Genomic DNA, 24,756 nt, shown 5'->3' on the forward strand with positions numbered 1-24,756 from the left:
CTGCCAGCCACAAGCAACTAGTTCTGTGATGGGATTTGGTGTAAATAAGACCTATTGACAGACTGAAGCCCTGTAAGTGGGATGATTTTAGGAACGTGAAATAGTAAATAATGGATATGAAGGACATCAGTGTGTTCATAGAATAGGAAAGTTTCGGCTGACAGTATTCTAAATTTGCAGACATCTATTAACATAGCTTTAAAAAAAAAGGTAGATCTGAAAGAAGGTGGCATCATAGAAGTGCTTTTGCAGGCCGGGCAGTGGTGGCGAATGCCTTTAATCCTAGCACTTGGGAGGCAGAGGCAGAGGCCAGCGGATTTCTGAGTTCGAGGTCTACAGAGTGAGTTCCAGGACAGCCAGGGCTGTCTTGAAAAAACAAAATCAAAAATGTAATATACAAGATAGTAAAATGAGTAATTATGAATTCTGACAAAAATGAATGCCCATGGAATCATAGGACAGCTACACAAAGAAAACGAACAAACAAGCGTACATATCAGTTAATATTTGGGTTTATACTTGAGATGAGAGCAAAGCGCCAAAGATGTTACAAATTCTTGTTAGTACTGGGAGAGGTTCTTGCAAACACATACTATTCTATTGAAAGCTTTAGCTTCTTGTAACATACACTATAAAGAACAGAGGACACATACTCTCAAGCTCTTTCTTATCAGTCTCTTGACTTAAGTTTTTAGCATTTGCATTGGCTGATTTCAAGATTTGATCCCTAGTTACTGAAAAAAAAATCTGAACAAGAAAAATTGGCATTTGTGAAAAAAGGAAATGAAGGCAAGTTCTGCTATCCAAGAACTTGGAATCTCTTTAGGTATCTGAATGCTGATGCCCCTATTAAATCCAAAATAAAATCCCTGTGATGGTGCTAGGAGGCAGGGCCTTCAGGAAGTAACTAAGGGGCTCCACCCTCTAAAAAGGTCCATGGCTTTAGTTCTCTTTGATGATGCAGATTTCCCAGAAGGATCCTGTAGATTTTATCATGCGAACTTGAAAGAGATTGAGACCCTGGCATCCTTTATTAAAATTTTAAGTTCCAAAAAAATAAATAAAATTTTGTTTCAAAGCAACAAGTTTTAGTGAATGTGTGAGAAATATTAATCTCCCCTTTGTCATTTCCTCAGTAGTAGAGTACTGCATGTAGTTCAATGAAGCTAAAATACAAAATGCATACCCACAACTAAAATTCGGTAGTCTAATGAGAGGACCAATGTCTGGTATTGCAGAGCCATCTGCAACCATGGCCAGCAGAGCAACATTGGAGGAGGTAAGCAAGCAGTTCAGTTCAACAGGACTCAAGAGTCAGTGTTGGCTCACACTTTGGGAATCTGACACTAGGTAGATTTTTTTTTTTTAGGCATACTTAAGTACAGCACAATTCAGCAAAATTTTCCTGGAGATAATTAACTCAATCCCATGTGCATAATAAAGTTTAAGATGTGATTAAATCAAAACTCTGTAAAGTACACAATACTTCCCAAGAAGATGGGTTCTATAGATTGATCCTCTGAGAGGATCCAGTGTGGTCCTGGCCACGTAGTGCAAAAGTCATAATTACCCATGTCCACTCCCAGTCTTCCAGGCAAAAAGTAGGTTACACTTGTCTTCCACTAAGGGACAGCTCTGGGTAACATTCCTGGTTCTGTGAGCACAAAATGACCTCTGCCGCTTTCTAATAACCCCCTTCAAAAATCTAAGTGTAGCTCTTCCATAGCTTTGGTTTTAAGCTTAAGTGCCGTATTTTATACAGCATTGCTTAGGCATTTTAACAGGTGCACAACTGTTCTGTCTTGCTAGGTTCCTTGTATATTGCTGACCTGGTTGTGTGAGGCCCTCACCTTGGGTGGTGATAGGTTCCATGCACAAGATCCACATATGATCGACCTACTGAGGACCACCCGAGTCTCTCTCCAATTTTGCATACTGTGGGCACCTCAAAAATGTTTCACAATCGACTCAAAGTCAAATCTACTACTCAGAGGATATAGTCTTCACACCATTCCTTAGACTCTAAAACTTGGAAACTTATAATGAAGTAAGAACTGAATAATAGCACTTAAATGTAAGCATATCTCTCTAGCCCCTTTAAATGTGAGGGGTAACCTCATTCAGCATCTCCCTTGGACGAGCTTTTATTCTAATTCCTACAACAAAGGTGTTGTTAGGATTGTTAGCTATTGTGCCATAAACTCCCATATCAAGTTAAGATAGTGGTTTTCTACCACAGCAAATTTCATATAAGCAGTGGTTAGCTGTCAAAACAGCTACATATTTAGGTAGACATAGGTAGTAATGGGTAATATCAGAGAATCCATTAATATGGATTAGAATAGTATTTTGACCTAAATTTCTAAGATGTACCTGATCCAATTGTTTTATAATTAATTTTGTAGCTTAAACAAAGTGAGAAAAACTAAATTCTGGATGATTCAAGTATCTTTATCTCAAGATCCTGGACTCAAACATTCATTTTTTTTTTGTTTTGTTTTTTCTTCAAGACAGGATTTCTCTGTGTGGTCCAGGCTGTCCTGGAACTCAGAAATCTGCCTGCCTCTGCCTCCCAAGTGCTGGGATTAAAGGCGTACGCCACCACGCCCGGCCCAACATTAATTTTTCTTAACTTCTTGGATTCTGTGATATAGAGGTAATGAAGCACCAGATTGTGCAGGCCAAAATACGGCTTACATTAATACCAGGCCTTTATTCAAAGGCGTGAAAGTACGTGAGAAGAACCTATCAGGCTTTGAAACCTCTTAGGTATGTATTAGTTAGAATTAAGGTAGCAAAGTTGAAATTTACAATCATGGTGAGACATGACTATGTGTGAAATATACTGGTTGGCAACAAAACGCTAAGCCCATCTGACTTTGTAAAATGTGCCACATTGCATGGGCCTTAGTTTTTTGTTTTGTTTTGTTTTGGTTTTTTGTTTTTGTTTTTTTTTTTTAGTTTTATTTAGGTTCTGGGAAGATTGAACATGAAAATGAACTTATAAAGCTCTCTACCACTCCCTTCAACCAGAATACTCTATAGAAATCCCACTAGCACCACTCTGGAGAAAGACTGATGGGCAATGACTGGCTTCTTTTGTATTAAACTCACACATATTATGGGAATATGGTAAGGGGTACTCTATGGGAAGGGGTACTTGTGTCTCTCGTTGTCTCCCAGTGGTGACCAGAGTCACTAGGGTGGTGGTTTGGGTGGACTATAAAGTATGGCCTTCTAATATCACCGGGGCAGGCAGGCAGGCTTAGAAAGTATAAAGACTGGCACCACTGGAGTTGAGTTTTGTGCTTGTGGTTCAAAATTCAAGCCTCATCCTCCCACGTCTCCTAGTCTGCCACATGGACTCTTAGCCCTGGCTGGCCTGGAACCCACAGAAATCCTCCTGCCTCTGCCATCTGAGTGCTGGGATTAAAGGTGTACACCACAATACCCTGCTACTTCAACAAACTAAAATAAAAAACTTACAACTAGGGGTCATTAAAATAGTCTGATAAGTTGAGTTTGATCTCTGAAACCCACAAGGTTAAGAGAATCGATTTGTTCCCAATTAGTCTTATTTCCAAGTACCTTATCACGTACATTCCTCCCCAATATACAAACAAAACAAACAAAAGGAAATTATAAAGACCTAACATCTGGCACACACCTGTAATCTCAGCATTCATTTAAAGTTGACAAGGGGGGACCAGGAGTTGAGATAATCCGCAGTGACACAATCAATTCCAGGCCCAGCCCAGCTATATGAGCACAATCTGAAAACTAAAACAACCAACCAGGATAGGGAGATGGCTCATTTGGTAGTATGCCCTGGGTTTCAATCCCAAGAACTGTACAAACTGGGTATCACGGTGCGCATCTGTTAATTCTAGCACTTGGAAGGTACACAGATTAAATGTTCAAGGTCAGCTGAGATGTCAAAAAACAAACAAAAAACCTACAACCAACCAAACATAACCACAAATGAAAAAACAAAAATAATGTTAATACAATACACAGAATTAAGCTGTAAGATCAGTAGGTAAATGTTAAAATTTGAAGGTAGTTTACCTACAGGCAGTTTCCAGTATAATTTTAAAATGACAAGTTAATATGGAGTTTAAAACCAAGTATTTAATGTTTTCATTAAATTGTTTTAATACAATTTCAAACAAATGCCAACTGGAAGACAATGTCCAAAAACTCTGAAGCTTTCAGACAAGGATCAAGGTGGTTGTCCTTCATTCCAGCCACAGTCCTTCTGTCCATACGGTGCAGTTAGCCATCCTTATCCAGATTATCGAGTATTTACCTGATAAGAAAAAAACACTTAGGTTTCAAAACTTCTAATAACATAAAAGATCATGTTTAAGGTAAATGTTTGCCTCATTTTTATGGAAAAAATTAGTCATGAATTATTCTCTTCTTGAGTAAAACTTTTAAGTATGCCTTTTTGACTTTCCCTGGAATTTAACTCTATTCGCTTACCACATCATCAATTTTCAGAATGCTCCGCACAGTTTCAGTTGCTAGGGTCAAAGCACTGACTGACACCAACAGAGGCTGAACAACCATTTCCTCCAAAATGTTGGAGATTCCACCCTGCAGAGAAGCAGATGCCTTCAGTATCTGATCACACACAATAAACCAGAGCACAGCTATCATTCTTCCGTACTCACTAGGCATGCTAATTGCTGATACAACACAAGAACCTGTTCACACTTTATACCTACTTAACCAGTGCACTCCCAAAAGACCTATGAGGTACTGTTTTTACAACCCAGGAAATCAAAGACCAGACTAACTTTTTACAAGTTAGTAGATGGCAGTAAATTAATGCTATTTCCCATGGCATCATCTTTATTCTGAAGAACATGCAATAAACTTGCCAGGTCTCAGGTGTGAATCCAAAATCACACCACTTTTAAGTTCAAAAGCCTACTAACCAACAATGACAAAATTGTAAACGTTTCCTTCCACCAATCTGTTCTTCAGCAACCATAAGCACCAAGACTATTACCTTTCGGACATTAATGCCTGTAGTTTTTTCTCCTTGGGCATGGCGGTTCCTTAGCTCTGTTACTGTAGAAATGGGATTCAGGCCAGCATTTTCTGCTAGTGTAGATGGAATGACTTCCATAGCGTCTGCGAAAGCACGAACACAGTAGGACTCCATACCACTCAGTGTTCGAGAGTACTCTGTCAGTCTGAGGGCCAGCTCTATTTCTGGAGCACCACCTCCTGCAATAAGAGCTCTGAAATTCACAAATATTTTTAGCTTATTTTTACCCCAAAGGAAGCTATTTTAAATAATTTACTATCTAACCTTAAAAAGTCAAGATACAGCAGTTTGGTTGTCTTTTAAAGGTAAGCTGCCCTGTAACTTGGATGAAGTGGCGGAAGACACAGAGCTTTTGCTCTTCCTCCCCTCACTTCCTAAGTGAGCCCCACCACATCTGCTGCATGCAGTGCGGGGTGGAGGCTGAACTAGTCATTACTGTTATCAATGTAGCTATTATATCCCAGCCTCAAATTAAAAGTCTTCAGAATACTGAGGCCAGCAAGATGGCTCAGCATGTAAAATGCCTGACAACAACCCAAGTTTAATCCCTGGGACCTACATGATGGTAGGAAAAGAGATTGCCTTGAGGACCCCTACCCCCTGCGCGTGCCATGCTACATTGTGTGCGCACACACACACACACACACACACACACACACACACACACACACACACACACACGGAGTAATAAATATTATGCAGTGGTGCTTGTACCTTTTCTTTACTAAGCATCGGATAACACAGAGAGCATCATGAATGGAGCGCTCAGCTTCTTCAATCACCAGTTTGTTAGAACCACGAACGACAATTGTAACTGTTTTCCCTGGGCTTGTACAACCTGTAATCTTTAGTGAACAAATTTCAAATTAAGTAATTGGCTAAAAGAAAAAACCAAAAAGGTAAAAAAAAAAAAGCTTAATAATATATTGTTACCTTGAATAGTTTTCCAGAACCATTTAAACTGACTTCCTCTGCTAACTCAGCAGAACCCAGCATGTCAGCAGTGAACTGGTCAATGTGAGCAACTGGTTTGGTTCCAATTGTCTGGGAAAAGATAATCAAGTGCACAAATCAAGACACCATTGTGCTAGGCACAGAACTCAATGGAAGAACAAGCACTTGTCTGGTATTTTATTCAAAGCACTAGATTCAACACTGGACTGCAAAACAAAAGACCTCCGCTGGGCCATGGTTCAGTAGTAAGAGGCTGTTTGCTCTTCTAGAGCTCCCACATGGCAGTTCACAGCTCCAGGTGGACCTGAAGCCCAAATCAGGCCTCTAAGAGGACCCTGTGGTGCAGAGATACATGCATGTAAGCACATACAAAAAACAAAACCTTAAAATTAAAAAATAAACCAAACCACTAACCACAACATACAAACCAAACCCACAATACATGTTAATGGATATTTTCGCACACATTACCTTACAGATGAACTCAATGTCTTCTCTCTCAATGTCCTTAACCACCATAATCTTCATCTTATTCAGAAAATGTAGTGCAAGATCACTAAGGGCATCTCTAAAATACAAAAGTGTCTGTTACCCTATGTTTAAAAAGGGTTATTGTTCAGTAGTTAAGATTTTAATTTTACTCTTATCCAAATGGCTAATTTTAATGTTCCATTTACAAGTTCAAAATTCTCTCCCTCTTCTTTTTGAGACAAACTCTTCTTCCTATGTAGCTTTAGTTGTCTGGAACTCAGAAATCTGCCTGCCTCTGCCTCCTAAGTGCTGGATCAAAGGCTTGTGACATTATTATACCCAGTAGAAGTTCAAAAATTCTCCTGAAGGTTTCTAATTTTACTAGAAAAATTACTATGACACAAAACTACATGACAAGTGGGTCGTGATTCTTGAGAAATGAGTACATTTTGCTAAGTGAACATTTACATTATTTAGAAGCACAATTCTCACAAACTATCAAAAACAATCCTAGTAATAGTAATCCTACAATCTAGCAAGACAGACACTACCATCACTGATCAAAGCTAAGCAAAAACCAACTTGGGGGAACAATTTACTCAAGGTCAGAGCCACTAAATGACTAGAGACTAGAGCAGCCTCTTACTTGCTTACAAAGGACGCTATATACCTTCTGGCATAGCTTATCAGGGGAGTAAGTGGGAATATGTCTATCTATTTAAAAAAAAAAAAAAAAAGACGAGTTCAAATTTGAGAATTCTCTAGTCTATGCAGTGCCCATAAATACCGTTTTTAAGTTAATTAATTCAGTGGTGGTTTTTCACTGTTTTGAAACAATTTCACACACCCCAGGATAGCCTGAATTTTACCTGGTAGCTGGCCATTGACCCCATCCTCCTGCCTCAGGCACTAACACTAAAGGCATGTGACACCACACCCAGTCTAGGTCGTGCTGGAGACCACCTAAGACTTGTAGGTAAGCACTAACAACCAAGCTATATCCCTAGCCTCAAACACCTTTAAACAGCTTTTGAAAAAAATGGGCTTTTCATTTTTTTTTCCCTTTTAAAAATGAGTGTTTTGCCTGTACACATTCATGTGAACCATGAGTGTGCCTGTTATCCCTGGAGTTCAGAAGAGGGTGTCATCCCCTGGAACTAGCATTACATGTTTGTGAGTCACCATGTGGATGCTAGGAGCCAAGCTTGGGTCCCTCAGCAACAAATGACCTCAAAAACTAAGCCCACTTGTTCATCTTTTCACTTTCATCTCACTCTCTCCCAGACTGGCTTGACTTGTAAAACCTTTCAGCCTCAGCCTTCTGAGCACTAGGACTGCAGGAAAGAACAACTATGTTCGACCTTCATTTTCTTACAACCTTGATCTAAAAAAAACCCTATTGGCCATGTTTAAATTATTAAGAGAAAATAGTTCTATCTTCATAAATGAAAATACGATGTACCAAAATATGCACTTCAGATTTCCTGTGCTTTAGAGACTGTTTCTTTTAAGAACTGCTGGGTAGAGGCAAAGAAGGCTCAGTAGTTAAGCAGCGCTTAGGTTCCTAACATAGCAGCTCACAGCTACCTAGAAACTCCAGTTCAGGGCATCCAACACCTTCTTCTGATCTCCAAGGGATCCAGATCCTGTACACATGCAATGTATACACTTAAGCAAACACATTCACATAAATATTATTTAAAAGTTGCTTGTAGGATCCCCAAATCAATTATAAACCCAGGGAGAAGAAAAATAGAACAGACCTTAGGATGGACTTCTGTATGAGAAGGACATTACACCCTGTTTTCTTAATGTGCTTCACCAAATTTAAAATATAGGCTCTCTCTTCTCGAAGCACTCGATCCATCTGGGCGTAGTCAGATACTACTATTTGATTATCCATCTGAAGGGAACAAGAACACAGTAATCATTTTCAGCAAGAGACTTTAATGTTAAGTGAAAGACCAGCCCACACCTACCAGTTTACATAGACATGCACAGAAAAGGGTCTAAAATTATATATATAAATAGGACTATTCATTTATTTATTATGTTTTGTTTCAGTTTTGTTTTTGTATTTTTTTAAGCCAGGGTTTCTTGGTATAGTCAAAGCTGTCCTGAGATTTAACTTGCCCCAAACACAAGGTTGGCCTCGAATTCAGGAGATCTACCTGCCTCTGCCTCTAAAGTGCCAGGATTAAAGGCATTTGTTAGTACCGCCTGGCTAAAGCTGATTTTTTTTTTAATATAACATTTATTTTATGTATGAGTACACTGTAGTTGTCTTCACACACACCAGGAGAGGGTATCCTATCCCATTACAGACAGTTGTGAGCCACCATGTGGTTGCTGGGAATTGAACTCAGGACCTCTGAAAGAGCAGTCAGTGCTCTTAACCACTGAGTTATCTCTCCAGCCCCAGCTGATTCTTTTCAGTCACACCCATTATTGATTTTTGTCTGTTTGAAAGACCTCACTATGTAGCTCACAGCTCAGGCTGGCCTTGAATTCACCATCCTTTGAGTACCAGAATATAGGTATATATGACCACACGAGGCTCTACTGTTTCTGAAACTTTTTGCATGTACATTTTTGGTAACTGAAAAAATCCAAATTCCCCAAAATGAAGTTGTTCTACATACCATATGTATTACAGAAGTAATTTTAATTCTATCCTTTTTACTCTGTGGCTTATTATATATAATGCACAAAAATTAACGATCAATTTTCATATGGCTATCTTTTATTTTTTGAACAAAATACTGAACATACCTATATGTTTGCAGAATATAGTAAAAACAAATCTGAGGTGCCAACACACTTTTTAGAGAATCATACTAATATGGTAATATCTTACGTAAGGTTTCTCTGTATAGACAGAGACAGGGTTTCTCTGTATAGCCCTGGCTATCTTGGAACTCACTCTGTAGACCAGGTTGGCCTCGAACTCAGAAATCCTCCTCCCTCTGCCTCCCAAGTGCTGGGATTAAAGGTGCTGGCCACCACTGCCCAGCTGTAAAAAAATAATTTTTATAGTTTGGCTATCTAAGGCTCTACTTGCACAAATAATCAATGTGGGCTCCAGCAGGAGCTTCTCAGGAATCTAGACACAATCTTCAAACTCAAGGAACGAGTACAACACACACACCTTTTTATTTTATGCGAATGCCTATAATTAGTCACTTGTACCAGCAACAATTTCTGATTTTGTCTCAATTTTATTGTTTTGGATCTACATTTTAAAGACATCACTAATACCAACATTTTCTATTTTCATCTTAAAGAACAGATCTTATTAGAAAGTGAATAAGTAGGAAACCAGCTTGGATTTTACTTACATCTGTTTTAGGAGCAGATAAGCAAAACTGAATGAGCCCAATCTTAGCCTTTTCAACTCTTGATATGCCAGAATTTGCCACTTTCTGCGTAAGAACAAGGCCTTCCACCAGCTCACAGTCATCTATTGTCCCACTAGGAAAAGATAATCAGAGCAGAGGAAAGTGCTTTGGTCCTACTCATTCTCAGAACCCATTCTGGGACCTCTTGGATATACTTCCATCCTACCATAAGGAAATACAAGCAAACCCTTGAGACTGCCATATATAATAAGTTTAAGCCAGCAAGCATTTCTAATGTTCACTTTCAGAGTTATTTTCACTGGCGTAGACAGAAAGGTAATCGGACTAAGATTACCTTCCTGTCTAAGGGTTTTGTAGAGACAGAACCTCACTCTAGCTCAGTCTGTCATGGAACTCATATTCCAGGCTGGCCTTGAACTCATAGCTAGCCTCCCACCTCAGCCAACCAATTTCTGGCACTAAATGTATAAGGCACCCCTAGTTGTTCTTCAAAGTTATCTGGTTTTGGCAAAACTGAAATTGAAATCAGAGACGCTTACCCAAGCTTCTTAACTATTTTAATATCTCGAAGATCTACACTAGTAGCTGTGGCTGGGTCAATCACTTTCATCACTGCATTGACACTCATTGGAGAGAGTAGACTTGAATACTGAGAGACAACCTAGATTTAAGACAGAAAGTTACTTCCACAGAAGCAATAATTTAAGAAATACCTACTTTGGGTTTACAAGGACTTATCACCTATTAGGATACAGTAGATAAGACACTAAAGTTAAAGCTGTTTTCTCCACTCAGTTTGCAAACTGCTCCATATACAAGTAAGAACATACGTGCTTTTCTTTTATTACAATACTTGGCACTATCAAGATTGCCAATAGTTATAAAGGAAAAAAGGCATTTAATTCTATGTGAAGAATTCCTACCTAAGTTGAGTGTATAATCTAGCTATCACATCAGATTATTTATGTACTTAATATCAAAGGGTTGAGAAGACAGCCAATGGATAGTATACTGGCTGGTTTTGTATGTCAACTTGACACAAGCTGGAGTTAACACAGAGAAAGGAGCCTCCCTTAAGGAAATGCCTCCGTGAGATCCAACATTTACTCAAGTGATCAAGGGTGGTGCCATCCCTGGGTTCTATAGGAAAGCAGGCTGAGCAAGCCAGGGGAAGCAAGCCAGTAAGTAAGTAACATAACCTCCATGGCCTCTGCATCAGCTCCTGCTTCCAGGCCTGCTTGTGTTCCAATCCTGACTTCCTTTGGTGATAAACAGCAGTATGGAAGTGTAAACTGAATAAACCCTTTCCTCCCCAACTTGCTTCTTGGTCATGATGTTTGTGCAGGAATAGAAACCCTGACTACGACAGTATTCATCAAATTTCTCCATGTCCTTGGCTGAGTGACACAAAATAGATTAGGTAGTCACTTGCCTCAAGACACACAACTTGACTAGTGCTAGAATTCTAAAACAAAAACAAAAACCAACCAAACAACAAACTTACTGTTTATCTAATACCACCTAGGCTATTTACTTGTTTGTTTATTTAGAGACAGGGCTTCACCATGTAGCCCTGGCTGACCTGGAACTTGCTATGTATACCAGAGGAAATGAATGCAAGAAAAAAAAGATTTGTACTGGGTAAAATCATAATAGAAGGCATGGTAACATAAAACATTTTAGTATTTTTGTTTACAAACTTCTAGAAAATTAACGTGCATGGATATTTCGCCTGCCTGTATGTCTATGCATCATGTGTGTGCCTGGTGCCTAGGGAGGCCGGAAGAGGGCATTAGGAATTGGAACTGAAGTTATACATGGTTATGAGTTGCCATGTAGATGTTGGGAATTGAACTCAGGACCTCTGGAAGAGCAGTCAAGTGCTCTTAACCACTGAGCCATCTCTCCAGCCCCCCTAGTTTTTGCTTTACCAAAAGTTGTTAAGATGCAGTAAACGAAAAAGTACAAATAGACATTATACCCATGAGAAACTCAATTGTTTTGTTTTGTTTTGTTTTTTTTTTTGGGGGGGGGCAAGGTTTCTCTGTACAACCCTGGTTTTCCTAGAATGTATTTTGTAGACCAGGCTGGCTTCAAACCAGATCTGCTTGCCTGTGCCTGCTGAGTCCTGGAATCAAAGGTATGTGCCACCATGTCTAGCTAAAAACTCCTTATTCTTTCGTTAGCATTGATTATTTTACCTCAATCTTAAAACCAATTTGATTATAGAAATTATTATTAGATATAATATAATATCTAATTATATAATATCTAACTTTTATTAGATCTTAATAACTTTTAAAAGTCCCACGGTCTTTACATATTAAAAGTTCAGTCCCCTTAAAAGATCCAATGTCTTTTAAAATTCAAAGTCTTAAAAATTCAAAGTCTCTTAACTGTGAACTCCAATAAAATATCTTCTTTCTTTTTGAGGCAGTGTTAGATACAGTTTAGCAATTAATGCTCACAGCATCATAGTACACCATTAACTGTAATTTTATTCTCCCTTAGTGGTAGTCTCACCTTTGAATTCAATGAAGTAGTTGCGCTATTTAACAAAGTTTCTCTGTCGCTCAGTTGCACAGGTCGAGACATGTCAGTAAGGATTTCAAGACCCTTTTCCAAAGCTTTCTGGAATGACTCGGAAATGATGGTTGGATGTATACCTGCCATTTATGAACCAAGTTAATTACAACCTACTTATTTATCACTATTTTAAAATGTTTTTCTCATTAAAATGTCAAAATAACCTAATATCTTCCCTCCTTTTGTTCTGCTGTTGTGGTGCTGAGGTTGACCCCCAGGGCCTCTAGCCTGGTAGGCAAATACAAGACTACTAAACTGTACCAGAGGCGCCAAATACTCATCACACAAACTAATTTACAACTCAGTTGTAAAAAGAATGGCTTCATTAGTTACTAGCTAACTCTCAATTTGAAACTGATAAAGTACATTTTCATGCAGAATTCAAATTGAAACCAATTTTGTGCTTTCTAAAACATCACATCCATTTACTTTAAGTCAGAACATCTGTGTGATACATACTACATCTCGAAGCAAGAGCTCTTATCTTCTAAGATTAGTAATATTTGTTTTTGAAAAGCAGAAATCTACTTATTTCTACAAAAAGAACCCTTGCAAAATAAGAAGCAAAATAGAAATTCTTGACAAAAGAGTAGTTACTTCAAATTAAATCCCACATTACTTAATAGCTTGGCTTTTTATGTTTGCCTTTAAAAATTTTTTTCTGTCATTCTTCAGTAATAAAAAGTATATTATACTCTACATACCTTTCTGCAGAAGTTTGGTACAGGAGTCTAAAAGAGAGCCAGCAATGATGACAACCGATGTGGTGCCATCTCCTGCTTCTATGTCTTGAGCTTTAGACAATTCCACCAGCTATATGAACAGAACATGCCAAGATGCTAAGAAGTGAGAACCCAGTAACATCTAACTCAAACCATGACATCGATGTCACCTACACATAATTAGAAACACAATACATTCCTGACATCTGATTTTTAGTTTACTCTAGGTTTCATTTAAAGATGAAAATCCATCTATTTGTGGTACACAAAATTGTCCTTATGATTTCTGGTTTAAAAATGTAGATTGTAAAGAGCTCTCAGGCCGGGCAGTGGTGGCACACGCCTTTAATCCCAGCACTTGGGAGGCAGAGGCAGGCAGATTTCTGAGTTCGAGGCCAGCCTGGTCAACAGAGTGAGAGTTCCAGGACAGCCAGAGCTACACAGAGAAACCCTGTCTCGAAAAACCAATAATTAAAATAAAGAGTTCTCAGAAAATTCTGTCTGAGGTCCTGTCCAAAAGCATCACTGTTTAGGGTTGAGAATGTTGCTAAGGAATGCCCGCCTAGCAATCAGGAAGCCCTGGGGTTGGAGCCCCAAACAGCCAGGACCTTTTTGCTACAAAGCAGTTCTAAAGGTTCTAAACTGGCCTAGGCCAAAATGATACCCTGCCTTACAAAAAAAAAAGTCTTACAGGTATCTTATATAGACGGAGAACCTATAAAGTCACTTTTTAAACACCTTTTTTAAGTTTTTCTGAAGTGATCACATAGAAACATACCCTTATTTAGAAAGTCAACCTTTTTTTGTTTTGTTTTTAAGATTATAGGAATCTGTTGTACTCAACTGTACATTCTAACAGAGTAATTCCTAAAGCTCATTTTTGTTAATACAACTTCTCACTTGCCACAAGACTAATTGTGACTCTTGAATTATAATTTTTGATAAAGTGAGAACTGAACATCTGATATGTGATTAAAATTATTTTGTTTTCTAAGAACTGTGGGTGTATAGTTTAGTATAGTTCTTGTTGATCTTGCACAATGCCATGGGTTCAATCCACAGCACAGAACCAGCAAAAAACAAAAAAGATAAAAAAGTAAAACAAAACAACTTTCTTATAGAACACCTCACAAAGAACAGTATCTTAAAAATGTACAATTTTAGCATAAAGATAAAAAGATTCTCCATGTTTAAATAGTATCAAATTTAACTCTATTGAGTATCTTACAAGTACAGTTAAAAACAAACCACTTAACAAGACAGCATACACCCACACATATACTCCCTAGCACTCAGGAGGATGAAGCTAGATTGCTGCCAAGTTCAAGGATATACAGTGACTACCAGGTCACTGAACAGGATTATGTCTCAAAAACCAAGCCACTCATCTACACTTACCATTCTGGCTGCTGGATGCAATACCTGCATTTGTTTCAGAATGGTGGCACCATCATTTGTAATGGTCACATCGCCTTTTCCATCTTGAATCTGCAAAGTTTTGTTTTTTAAAACTTTAATGCAATATTCTACTGGCTCTATTCCATTTACTATTACATACAAGTTAGTTTATATATGTATATTGCTTAACTCAAAATTCCTTTCCTTAGTAAAACAATATAAGAACATTCAGATCAACTCAATTTTACAAAAGTAACGGGCTCTGCCCCAGCTGCCCTATTACTTGTAAGTGTGTATGTGTACATATTTGAGGACCGCTCTCAGAGACCAGGGGTGTCAGGTCCTCTGCATCTAGTGATGGCGGCACAGCCTGGGCTCTCTGTAAGAGCAGTATGTGCCCCTCTCTCTAGCCCCTGCCCAGGGAATGTAAAGTAGTCTAGAGGGGAAGATCGTTCAATAAAGTTCAAGCATGAGGGCCTTAGTTCAGATGCCCCAAATTCCTTGGCTAGCCATAACAGTTTGTCACATTTTTGGTTGCTAACTAGCTCTTAATTTGAGGACATACCAATTCAAAAATTACTAGATTATATCTATTTTATGCTGCCAGTCAATTAAGAAAAAATGTTTGAAAAGCTGAACTGGGCACAGCGGCTCACACTTGTAATCCTAGCATTCCAGAGGCTGAGACAGAAAGATTATGCTCATGTTTCAAAATAAATGAACAGCCAAACAAACATGTTAGCACAAGTCTGTGAGCCCAGCACATCAAGCAGAGGCAAGGGATCAAGAGACAGTCTCGAGCCGGGCGTGGTGGCGCACGCCTTTAATCCCAGCACTTGGGAGGCAGAGGCAGAGGCAGGCGGATTTCTGAGTTTGAGGCCAGCCTGGTCTACAAAGTGAGTTCCAGGACAGCCAGGGCTATACAGAGAAACCTTGTCTCGAAAAAACAAAAAAAAAAAGAGACAGTCTTAGTTAATTTTGACTGTCTCAAACAAAACAACAACCCCAAAATGCTACCTAAGTAATCTCTCCTTTTGATGAATTTTAAGATTTTTGGAGGGACTTGAGGAAGAAGAGGTGGTAGTAGGACCCTGTTCCACCTAGGCAAGATTTACCACAGTTTTACTACAGAACTATTTGCCAGCCCCCAAACAGCACCACTTTTCATCAGACCTTAAAATGTAAACAGAAGTTCTCAGTAAGTAATGAATTATTTAACTTTTTAATTTTACCATTTTGTCCATTCCTTTAGGTCCAAGGCTTGTTCTAATAGCATCAGCAACCGCTGTTAAAATAGAAAGTCAGATATTAAACCAAGACTTAAAAAAAAAAAAGCAAAGTGTTTTGTTTCAAACTTGTCCTTATTAGGATATGGTATATAAGCTTATTGTGCCTCCTACAACTTCATGCCTAATAATAACCCTAATAGGCACTATATGCTATGTCTATGTAGAACAAATTTTCAATACTCCTGTGAGAATCAAATTGGCACAATCTAGTCTTAAGTTCTTAGTTTTATTTCCTCTACTCCTTAACAGTACAAGCGTCAGTGAAACAGCTAAACACCCTAATGTAGTACACAACTCATTCATTAGCTTTTTCTCCCCCCAACAAAACCATAATCCACTGAGAAAACATGAGGGACCCATAGTCTAAAATTTCTTCTGTATCCCTTAACTATTATATGCTTTTGGCCATATCAGGTGAAGAATAAATAATTTAACAGAAAATACCTTGCATAATATTTTATGTACGTCATAACTTTGGTCTAGTGTTATTATCAAAGTTTCAGATGATTTCAGTGGACCTGTTTCAAGATATTCACTACTAAAAGATTACAGTATTTCAGACTCCGCTTCTCCAGAAGGTTAATCCATAACACAAGCTAGTGACTGTAAAATGGTTTACACAGAACTACCAGTATTTTCTGTATTGTCTGTGAAATCTTGCTCACCATTAGCAAGTACTATTGTCTTTCTTTGAGAGGGGATAGATAACTGCAAAATGAACTGAACTCAAGTTGTATCTGGGAGAAGCCTTTCTCCCTTCCTAGAGTTCTGCTTTGACTTGGAAAAACTAGTTTGCCCTTTGCTCTTAGTAACTAGATAGCTTTACAGGCAATCTGGGTAACCAATCCTGCCTACGTGCATGGCTTCTTCTGTCCTGTTTTAATTTTTGTACACTCTTCCTTTGAAAAGTAACTGTTCTGGACAGTTTATGTGAATTTGACCCAAGCCAAAGTCATCTCAGAGGCGGTAACTCCTCTCAAATTAAGAAAAAGTCAATTAAAACAGAGTTGTAGGCAAGTCTATAGGGCATGTTCTTGACTAGAGATTGAGGGGGAAGGGTTCAATCCTTTGTGGGTGGGTCTATCCCTGGGCTGGTGGTCCTGGGTTCATAAGAAAGCAGGTTGAGGGGCTGGAGGGATGGCTCAGCAGATGGATAAAAGGTGGTTGCTCTTCCAGAGGTCCTGAGATCAACTCCCAGCACCCACAACCATGTATGACCACAGTTCTATGGGATCTAGTGCCTTCTGGTATACGAATATACATACAGACAAAACACCCATATACATAAATTACATAAATAAATCCACGTCACCGGTGTTTTCACAATAATAGAAACCCTAGCTAAGATGGTTGCCTGAAGTAAACTCATTTCTTATAATATAGACACTCTCTTGGTCACTCATCTGACCCTAGAATTCATCTTTCAACATCTGCTACCACAAACGTAATTAATGAACTCAATAAACTTCCAGGTGTCAGGTATTCACTCCAAGCTTCCAAAAGACTCTCACATCGAGCGCATTGGTCAACTTGGCTTCTCCAACTCCTTAAGGCCTGCCCATCCTGCACACTCACCTCACAGCACCAACACATTCCAGTCACCTGGATTGGTGACTGCAGTACCTGCCAGGTTTACTTCATACACTTTCACATTTAATCCTCCCAGCAACCCTGCAAATAAACTGTCACCTCACCCAACTTAGAGCTGCACTGAGAATAAAAAGCAAGGGTTTCTTGGATCCTAGGACCTTCAGAAGATGTAACAGCACGCCTGTCCACTTCCCAAATCATGCATCTTTATCTCCAACCCAAATAAACCCTGGCAGTATCTCTAAGGCTTTGTTCTTAGTACTCCTTCCACAATTTTTTTCCAGTTCGACTTCTCTAGATGCTCCCAATTACAGAAAGTAGCTGTTTATCTTCCCCGAACTGACCGTAAGGGAGCCATGCTATAGACGTCAGAAGGTGAAATAGCAGCACATACTGAGAATAAAACTCAGGCCTGTCTGCTTTTCACCACGTGCTTTTTACAACCTTGTATCGCCCACCTGCCAGTTTAATGGAATTTATGGTGACTATCCGATGAGTACTACGGAGCCAATGAACGTTCATAAGTTAGATGAACTTCTTTTGAAAATATTGAAAAAGTAAAATGAATTTTTTTGAAAGCCCAAAATACCGTGTCCTCTACCACTAGGTTTAATAAACAGCCAAGCTTTAGTTGTGAAGAGTCAGATCTCAAGGATCATTGCTTTCGGTATTTTATACGGTTGTCTGCGCCAATGTGACCAACACCGCCCATGCCTGCAGGAGACGAACTACGGAGCGCGGCGTCCCACAATGGGGCGTGTCCGAGGCCTCCACGCTCCGAGTGCTGAGCCGCAAGCCGCGAACGAGACCACCTCGAAGGAACCCACCCAGGGCCAGGGTCCCAGTGGGGGGCCGGGCCGTCAGCCCGAGGCGGGCCGGCGACCGGGTGATACCTTTGGCCGCGGAAATATTGCTGAAGCGGATCTGGGCTGGTTTGTCGCGGTCCTGGTAGGCGCCTTTCCCGCGGCTGCCGGGCCCGGCGGTGGGCGCCCCGCTTCGGGAAGCTACGTTCTCCGGCATGGCGACCTTGGTGGCGTCTGCGCGGGTTCAGGAGGACGGATGGACACGGATTCCGGCTTGCTGTGGAGTAACGGTCTCCCCGGCCGCCTCCTCCACGAACCTTCCAGAAAGCGACGCCGGGAGAGAAGGCGGAAGCCGAGAAAGGGGCCTTGCTGGAGAGCCGGCGCAAGTGTGACGTCAGGGTCTGTCTGCCGCACGCCGGCTGCGCGGCTCGCGCGCGGAGCTGTGGCTGCGGGCTGTCAACCCCGCCCCGGGCCTGAGCTGGAGCGGGAGGTTTTATAGGCGTGGCTGTGGCCGTTCTAGGTGGACCCGAGCCTCAAGCTTCTGCTAGTGCTGTTGAGGAAGCTGTGACAGCTCTGGCTTTGTTCCGGAGTGGGTGTGGTGCAGCCGGCCTTTTACGGACATCCACGTCTAAATTCTAAATTCTATACCTAGTATATTCACTTGGTAAAGGCGTTGGAGGAGAGATTTGCCATGAATAGTTTCCTCCCTTTTGTATATATTTTGACTGCCTAGGGATTTAAATATACTAGTTTAACGGCCAAGAATCTTAATAGCTGTGGGGCGGTGACTGCCTGGCAAATCCAGTCTGCCTTCTAGTTAAGAGCTCTTCCCTAAACATAACCACTGACTCTTAGGGAACATAAACATTCTAATAACTGATTAGTAGTTATCTGCTGAGCAAAGTGTGAAGTCTTTACACTCTTTACCCCCCCCCCCACACACACACTAATCCTCCTCATAATCCCATGAAATAGGTGTCATCGTCTTGACTGAACGGATGATGACGCTAAAGCCCAAGGTCAACCAGTAAGGCAGTGGAAGCCAGTACAGAGCCAGAACTCTATCGTTAGGTAAACTTTCAAGGTTTCTATAACCACTATCATTGACCACGGGCGTTTATATAGGTAATACTCATTCAGTAGTAGTTCACAGTTAATAATTAGGAGCCATAAGGTGCCAGATGCCCGCAGTAAGTTAACAAACAAATGTTTCATAGACTTAGTCCTGTATTTATGAAGAGCATTTACATTCATTCACGCTATTAAGTCTAAGATGAACTTTTCAAGCCTCCCCTTGGGGGACACACCTTTTTCAAAGACTAGTTTACCCCTCCCTCGAAGCACATATTCTATGGTTGTTGAGACAGCTGACTTATATGAAGAGAACAGGTACTGGTACTGTGGTGGTTTGAGATATCTCCCCTAGTTTTAGACATTCAAATACTTGGTCCCCAGTGGGTAGCTCTGATTGGAGAAGCTTAGGAGGTGTAGCCTTGCTGGAGTAAGTATGTCACTGGAGGCTGAGTTTGTTTCAAAGGCTACCAGCCAGTCCCAGTTTGTGTTCTGCTTCCTCTTCACAATATGACATGTGAGCTCTCCCTTCTCCATGCCTACCTGTTGCTAAGCTTCCCTGCTGTGCCAGTGATCATGAAGTCCTGGAACCATAAACACCCCAAAACTCTTCCCTCTATAAATTACCTTCCTTGTGGCGTGGTTTATTTTGTTTGTTTGTTTGTTTGTTTTTGTTATAAGGTTTCATGTGTAGCTTTGACTGTTCTGAAACTCTCTGTAGACCAGGCAGACCTCAAACTCCCAGTGATCCTCTTGCCTCTGCCTCCCAAAAAGCTGGGACTAAAGACTGGTGAAACCACCACCCGGCGTGGTCACGGAGTTTTATCACAGCTACAGAGAAATAACTAACACAAGAACTCTGACTTCTCCTGCCCCTGAAAGCAGGAGGCAAAACTACGATCTGAAGGAGACCTTCACTGTGCCTGCAGGAAGACATGCTTCTCCCAGGGGAAAGGGAAGCTGAATGAAAGAGGTACAAGCCAGTCTCTGCTGTCACGCCGGGAATCTGAATTCACTGCCCACCCAGGGCAGAACCTCATGCGCTGACGTTTCAGAGAATTCTTTTTTTTTCTGTCGTAGCTGGATTTATCTATGGCTCTGTGGCTGAGCAGCTTGGGTGGACTGTCTGCATAATTTGCTTTCTTGTCTTTGTTGACATTCCTTCCACGGACCCTCTGTTGCTGACATTCCTCGAAGTGGTTACTCGTTCAGACTTTGGTACAGAAGAGAAGAAATCAGGGGACAGAAAAATTAAGAGGCATGCTAAAAATAACTGATTGGGGACTTTCACGATTCAGCACCTGCTTTTGTTTCTTGTAAGGTAAGCTGAATTGTTTTCACGGCAAAACATGACCTTAAACCATCTATGGTCTTACCACAGGGGTGGGGTAGTTAGCTCAAGTTCTCTCCAAAGCTGGGCAGTTGGTGGTGCATGCCTTTTATACCCCCGCTCCTCCCACACTCAGGGGTTAAAAAAAAAAATCAAGCTGGGAGCTGGAAAGGAGAACACTTTAGAACACAGTTTAGAACACTTGTTGCTCTTACAAAGGACCCAGGTTTGGTTCCCAGCACCCATATAGATGGATCACAGCCACCTGTAACCCAGCTCCAAAGAATCCAACACCCTCTTCTGACATCCATAGGCACTGTACATATATGGTACACATGTATACATGTAGGCAAAACACTAATAAAATAAAGAAATTGCTGGGTGTGTGCCACCACCACATGACTCAGTTTACAGTTTAATGTTTATAAAAAAATATTACTTCCTGCCTGGAACCATTTGCTGGCTATTTGGCCGTGATTACAGGGAAACCTGTGTGAAAGGAAGGAGAACTGTTCTTTAGATGTCGGTTTCCCTTGGGGCTGATCATCTGGGTCTTTTCCTTGTTGCTGCATTAGAACCTTCTCTTAGTGTTTGCCCAGGTTTGTTCGCTATAAAACCTGTGATTTCAAATTTAATAAAAGATAACTGTATTTTGAGTCTTTTGTTTGAAAAGCATTCTAAACTGCAACTGGTGCCAACCTGCAGCTGCAGCTATGGCAATAGCTACCCCTGGTGGCAGAAGAATGAATTTCTTTTATTGCTCAACCTAGTGATTTGGAATTGAGGCAGGCCAGGCTGACAAGGTTCTCTGTCCAGTGGTATTGGCAGAGTATAGTACCACCCAAGTGCCACTTTGGCATAAGAGTTATTTTGAATTTAAAGCAATTAAGAAAGAGCAGGTGCCAAAAGTCTATCAGCCAAAATATGTCTCAGTGAGTACTCACTCTAAAGCTAAGAAATGGGGCCTGGCTGGAGAGCACCTGGGTTCAATTTCCAGCACCTACATCCAGTGGCTGTAACAAAAATTTAAGAAATTAAAAACTACAAGATAGCTTTTTTATGTGTCCCATGACAACAAGAAATAATTTGGTCACAACCTTCCAGGTAGGAGATTTACAAGTTATCTACTTAGTGGTGGCATTTTGTTCCACCTGCCACCTTCTCCCTTCCATCTATTCTTTGCAACCTCGGTTTTTTGTTTGTTTGTTTGTTTTGTTTTGTTTTGTTTAAGAAAGGGGTTCTCTATATAGCCCAGGCTTTCTTGGAACTACTGTAGAGAACAGGTTGGCCTTGTGTCTGCCTCCTGGGTGCACCACAACGCCTTGCCTCTTTGCACTCTGTAGGCACATTTAACACAAAGGTATAGTTTGTCTTTAACGTTTTTCTTGGATCAACAAAACATTTTTGAAGATGCCTTTTAGAAAATCATTTCTTTGGAAAGGTATACCTCAAAACACTAATTAAAATAGTCTAGACCAGTGGTTTTCTCTAGGTTGGTACTTTCTTAGTTGTCCCCTTAATACAAGGGTAGGTAGGAATAGCCAAGGTTAAACAGAGGTCAAGCTGGGCAATGGTGGCACACGCCTTTAATCCCAGCACTTGGGAAGCAGAGGTAGGTGGATTTCTGAGTTCGAGGCCAGCCTGGTCTACAGAGTGAGTTCCAGGACAGCCAGGGCTACACAGAGAAACCCTGTCTCAGAAAAGAAAGAAAGAAAGAAAGAAAGAAAGAAAGAAAAACAAACAAACAAAAAACAGAGGTCAAGAATATAATACATTCTGCCATGCAGGGGACATTTATGAAGGTGAAAACCCCATTTGTGAATTATTGGAGCCCAAATTTAACCTAATTTTACATACAAACATACATTTTAAGACTTATGTATTTAAGTGGGTGTTTGTCTGGATGCATGTATGTGTATCACATGTGTGCTTGGTGCCCAAAGAAGTTAAAAGATGGAATTAGGTTCCCTGAAATTGGAATTACACATGGTTTGTGAGCCATCATGTGGGTGCTGGCACTGAACCTGTGTCCTCTGCAAGAGCAGCACGTGCTCTTAACCAATGGACAATCCTTCCAGCCTCCTAACCACGTAGTTTAGCTTGGCTTTGATACACAGATCTCTGGCTTGCAGTGACTGTGCAAACTGAGGGAAGAATGTTTCCTTTTGTAACCTTCACTCATCTTTATTCACATTTAGAAACATCATGCTAATAACAGCAACTGCTTTTCCTTGGAGTTTGGGCTATTACACACCTGTGTTAACTTAAATTCCATGTAACAGTACAAGCACCTGTGTAAGGTTTAAACAACACACATGTGGAGAGCTTTTGGGGCTCACCATCCAGGAATTTGGCGGGACTTTGACATTGGGCTAGGACAAGGAAGTAGACTCAAGATGAATATGAGGAATGTGTTCTTTGTATGGTGATGGGTCTTGTTAAGACCCTGAATACACTAATTGTGGAACCTTTGTTTATGCTTTGTGTTTGTTCCTTGACCACACTGTTTATGCCTTAGGACTGACCATACTCTTTGTATGTACCTAGAATGATATAAAGCAGACTGGAAAAACTAAACCTGCTTCAGCCTCAGCACTGGCTGGAGTCATGTTATAATGTTGTCTAATTGTCTTTCTTTTCAATCCTCACTCCCTCCCTGGAGACCCCATTGACTGACTGATCTGGCTTAGTCAGACACAGCATTTTGAAGTTTGGGGTATAAAATTCTACCTCCCAATCAATTGTGTTGGGGGCAAAGAGATTCTTGTGCTCACAGATAAGCACCAGGCAAACCAGTAATGTTAAACACAAAGGGTTGTGTCTTCAAAGGAAGAGATATGACACGTTCTCTGTTCAGAAGGCTGGGGTGGCAAGTGGCCTGGTGACCCCTGTGCTGTCCGTATGGCCAGGGCACATCTGACTCGCCCAGACTTTTATGTTTATCTCAGCCACTCCCCTAGACCCTTCCCATGAGTACTGTTAAATATGTCTGAAATAAACTGCCCCGTGTCAGACTCCTGAAGTTTAAACCAACACCAGCTCCTGAGGTGTATTCAGTGGGATTTACTTCTTGCCTCAGGCGATTGACGCTTTGCTGGCTGAGCATTTGCAGAGACCCCCGCGCCCCTCCCACATACACACATGCATGGGTTTTTAGTTTTTTTGTTCGTTTGCTTACTTGTTTTGTTTTTGAGACAGAATCTCATGTGCCTAGGAGTGCAAAGAGGCCAGTATTCAATAAACCCCTGCCTGCCTGATCTCCCTATGCAGCCCAGCCTGTCTTCCAATTTACAACTACCTATCTCTACCTCCTGAAGGATGGGATGAAGACATGTGCCACCATACCTGGATCAATAAGGTTATTTTCAAGATTTATTTATTATTATACCTAAGTGCACTGTAGCTGACTTCAGACACACCAGAAGAGAGCGTCAGATCTCATTATGGGTGGTTGTGAGCCACCATGTGGTTGCTGGGATTTGAACTCAGGACCTTTGGAAGGGCAGTCAGTGCTCTTACCCCCTGAGCCATCTCACCAGCCCTGGATCAATAAGTTTTATATCGACATTTTAGACCTAATTAAAACAATTTTTAAAAATAGCCATTGTTTGTGTACTCTTTTTTTTAATTTATTTATTTATTTTTTTTTTAGACTAGTCAAGTGCAGTAGTGAGTTTGTGTACTCTTAAGTCCTCAACACAGTATGTGTTATCTATGAAATGAGTCTTTGGTCTTTCATATGGATATTTAAAAATTAAAGCAAATTCACTGGAGCTGGAGATGTTGCTTAGTGGTAGAGCACCTGCCTAGAACACACATAGCCGTGTGTCTAATCCACTCAAAACACAACTGAAGTAAAAACTTAAGGATTCTTTGGAAAGTCAGTTGGGTGGTGTTTTGCTGGGGCAAACATGTGAAGGAAGGTTTTGCTGAAGCAGACACAGGAGGGGGATGCTCTACATAAACAAACACATGAAAAGACACATGATGGGCTGGGGAGATGGCTCAGTGGGTAAGAGCACCCGACTGCTCTTCCAAAGGTGCAGAGTTCAAATCCCAGCAACCACATGGTGGCTCATAACCATCCTTAACGAGATCTGACTCCCTCTTCTGGGGTGTCTGAG

The 24,756-nt window shown here is 40.7% G+C and overlaps 1 protein-coding gene across 1 annotated transcript; it reads right to left on the bottom strand.

The window, feature by feature from the left end:
• Positions 1-4,111: 4,111 nt before the first annotated feature.
• Positions 4,112-18,605, bottom strand: Cct4 (chaperonin containing TCP1 subunit 4). The gene is made up of 14 exons (XM_021211304.2): positions 18,322-18,605; positions 15,782-15,834; positions 14,550-14,639; positions 13,134-13,242; positions 12,367-12,509; positions 10,383-10,504; positions 9,823-9,955; positions 8,248-8,387; positions 6,485-6,581; positions 5,993-6,103; positions 5,774-5,904; positions 5,018-5,252; positions 4,486-4,599; positions 4,112-4,309 (listed from the first exon to the last, which is right to left on the bottom strand). The coding sequence occupies exons 1-14, from the start codon at positions 18,446-18,448 to the stop codon at positions 4,295-4,297; spliced, it is 1,620 nt and encodes a 539-aa protein (XP_021066963.1). The 5' UTR covers positions 18,449-18,605; the 3' UTR covers positions 4,112-4,294.
• Positions 18,606-24,756: the final 6,151 nt, after the last annotated feature.

This window comes from Mus pahari, chromosome 13 (genome assembly GCF_900095145.1).
Source record: "Mus pahari chromosome 13, PAHARI_EIJ_v1.1, whole genome shotgun sequence".
In the NCBI taxonomy this organism is placed as follows: domain Eukaryota; kingdom Metazoa; phylum Chordata; class Mammalia; order Rodentia; family Muridae; genus Mus; species Mus pahari.

What these genes read in the sequence shown, in the direction of transcription:
- Cct4 (XM_021211304.2), bottom strand. Translation starts at nt 18,448, where the DNA reads ATGCCGGAGAACGTAGCTTCCCGAAGCGGGGCGCCCACCGCCGGGCCC. An exon ending in TGCATCCAGCAGCCAGAATG is followed by an intron (nt 13,243 to 14,549) that starts GTAAGTGTAGAT and finishes CTGTTCATATAG; the next exon opens with CTGGTGGAATTGTCTAAAGC. An exon ending in CAGGCATTAATGTCCGAAAG is followed by an intron (nt 4,600 to 5,017) that starts GTAATAGTCTTG and finishes GCTTCTCTGCAG; the next exon opens with GGTGGAATCTCCAACATTTT.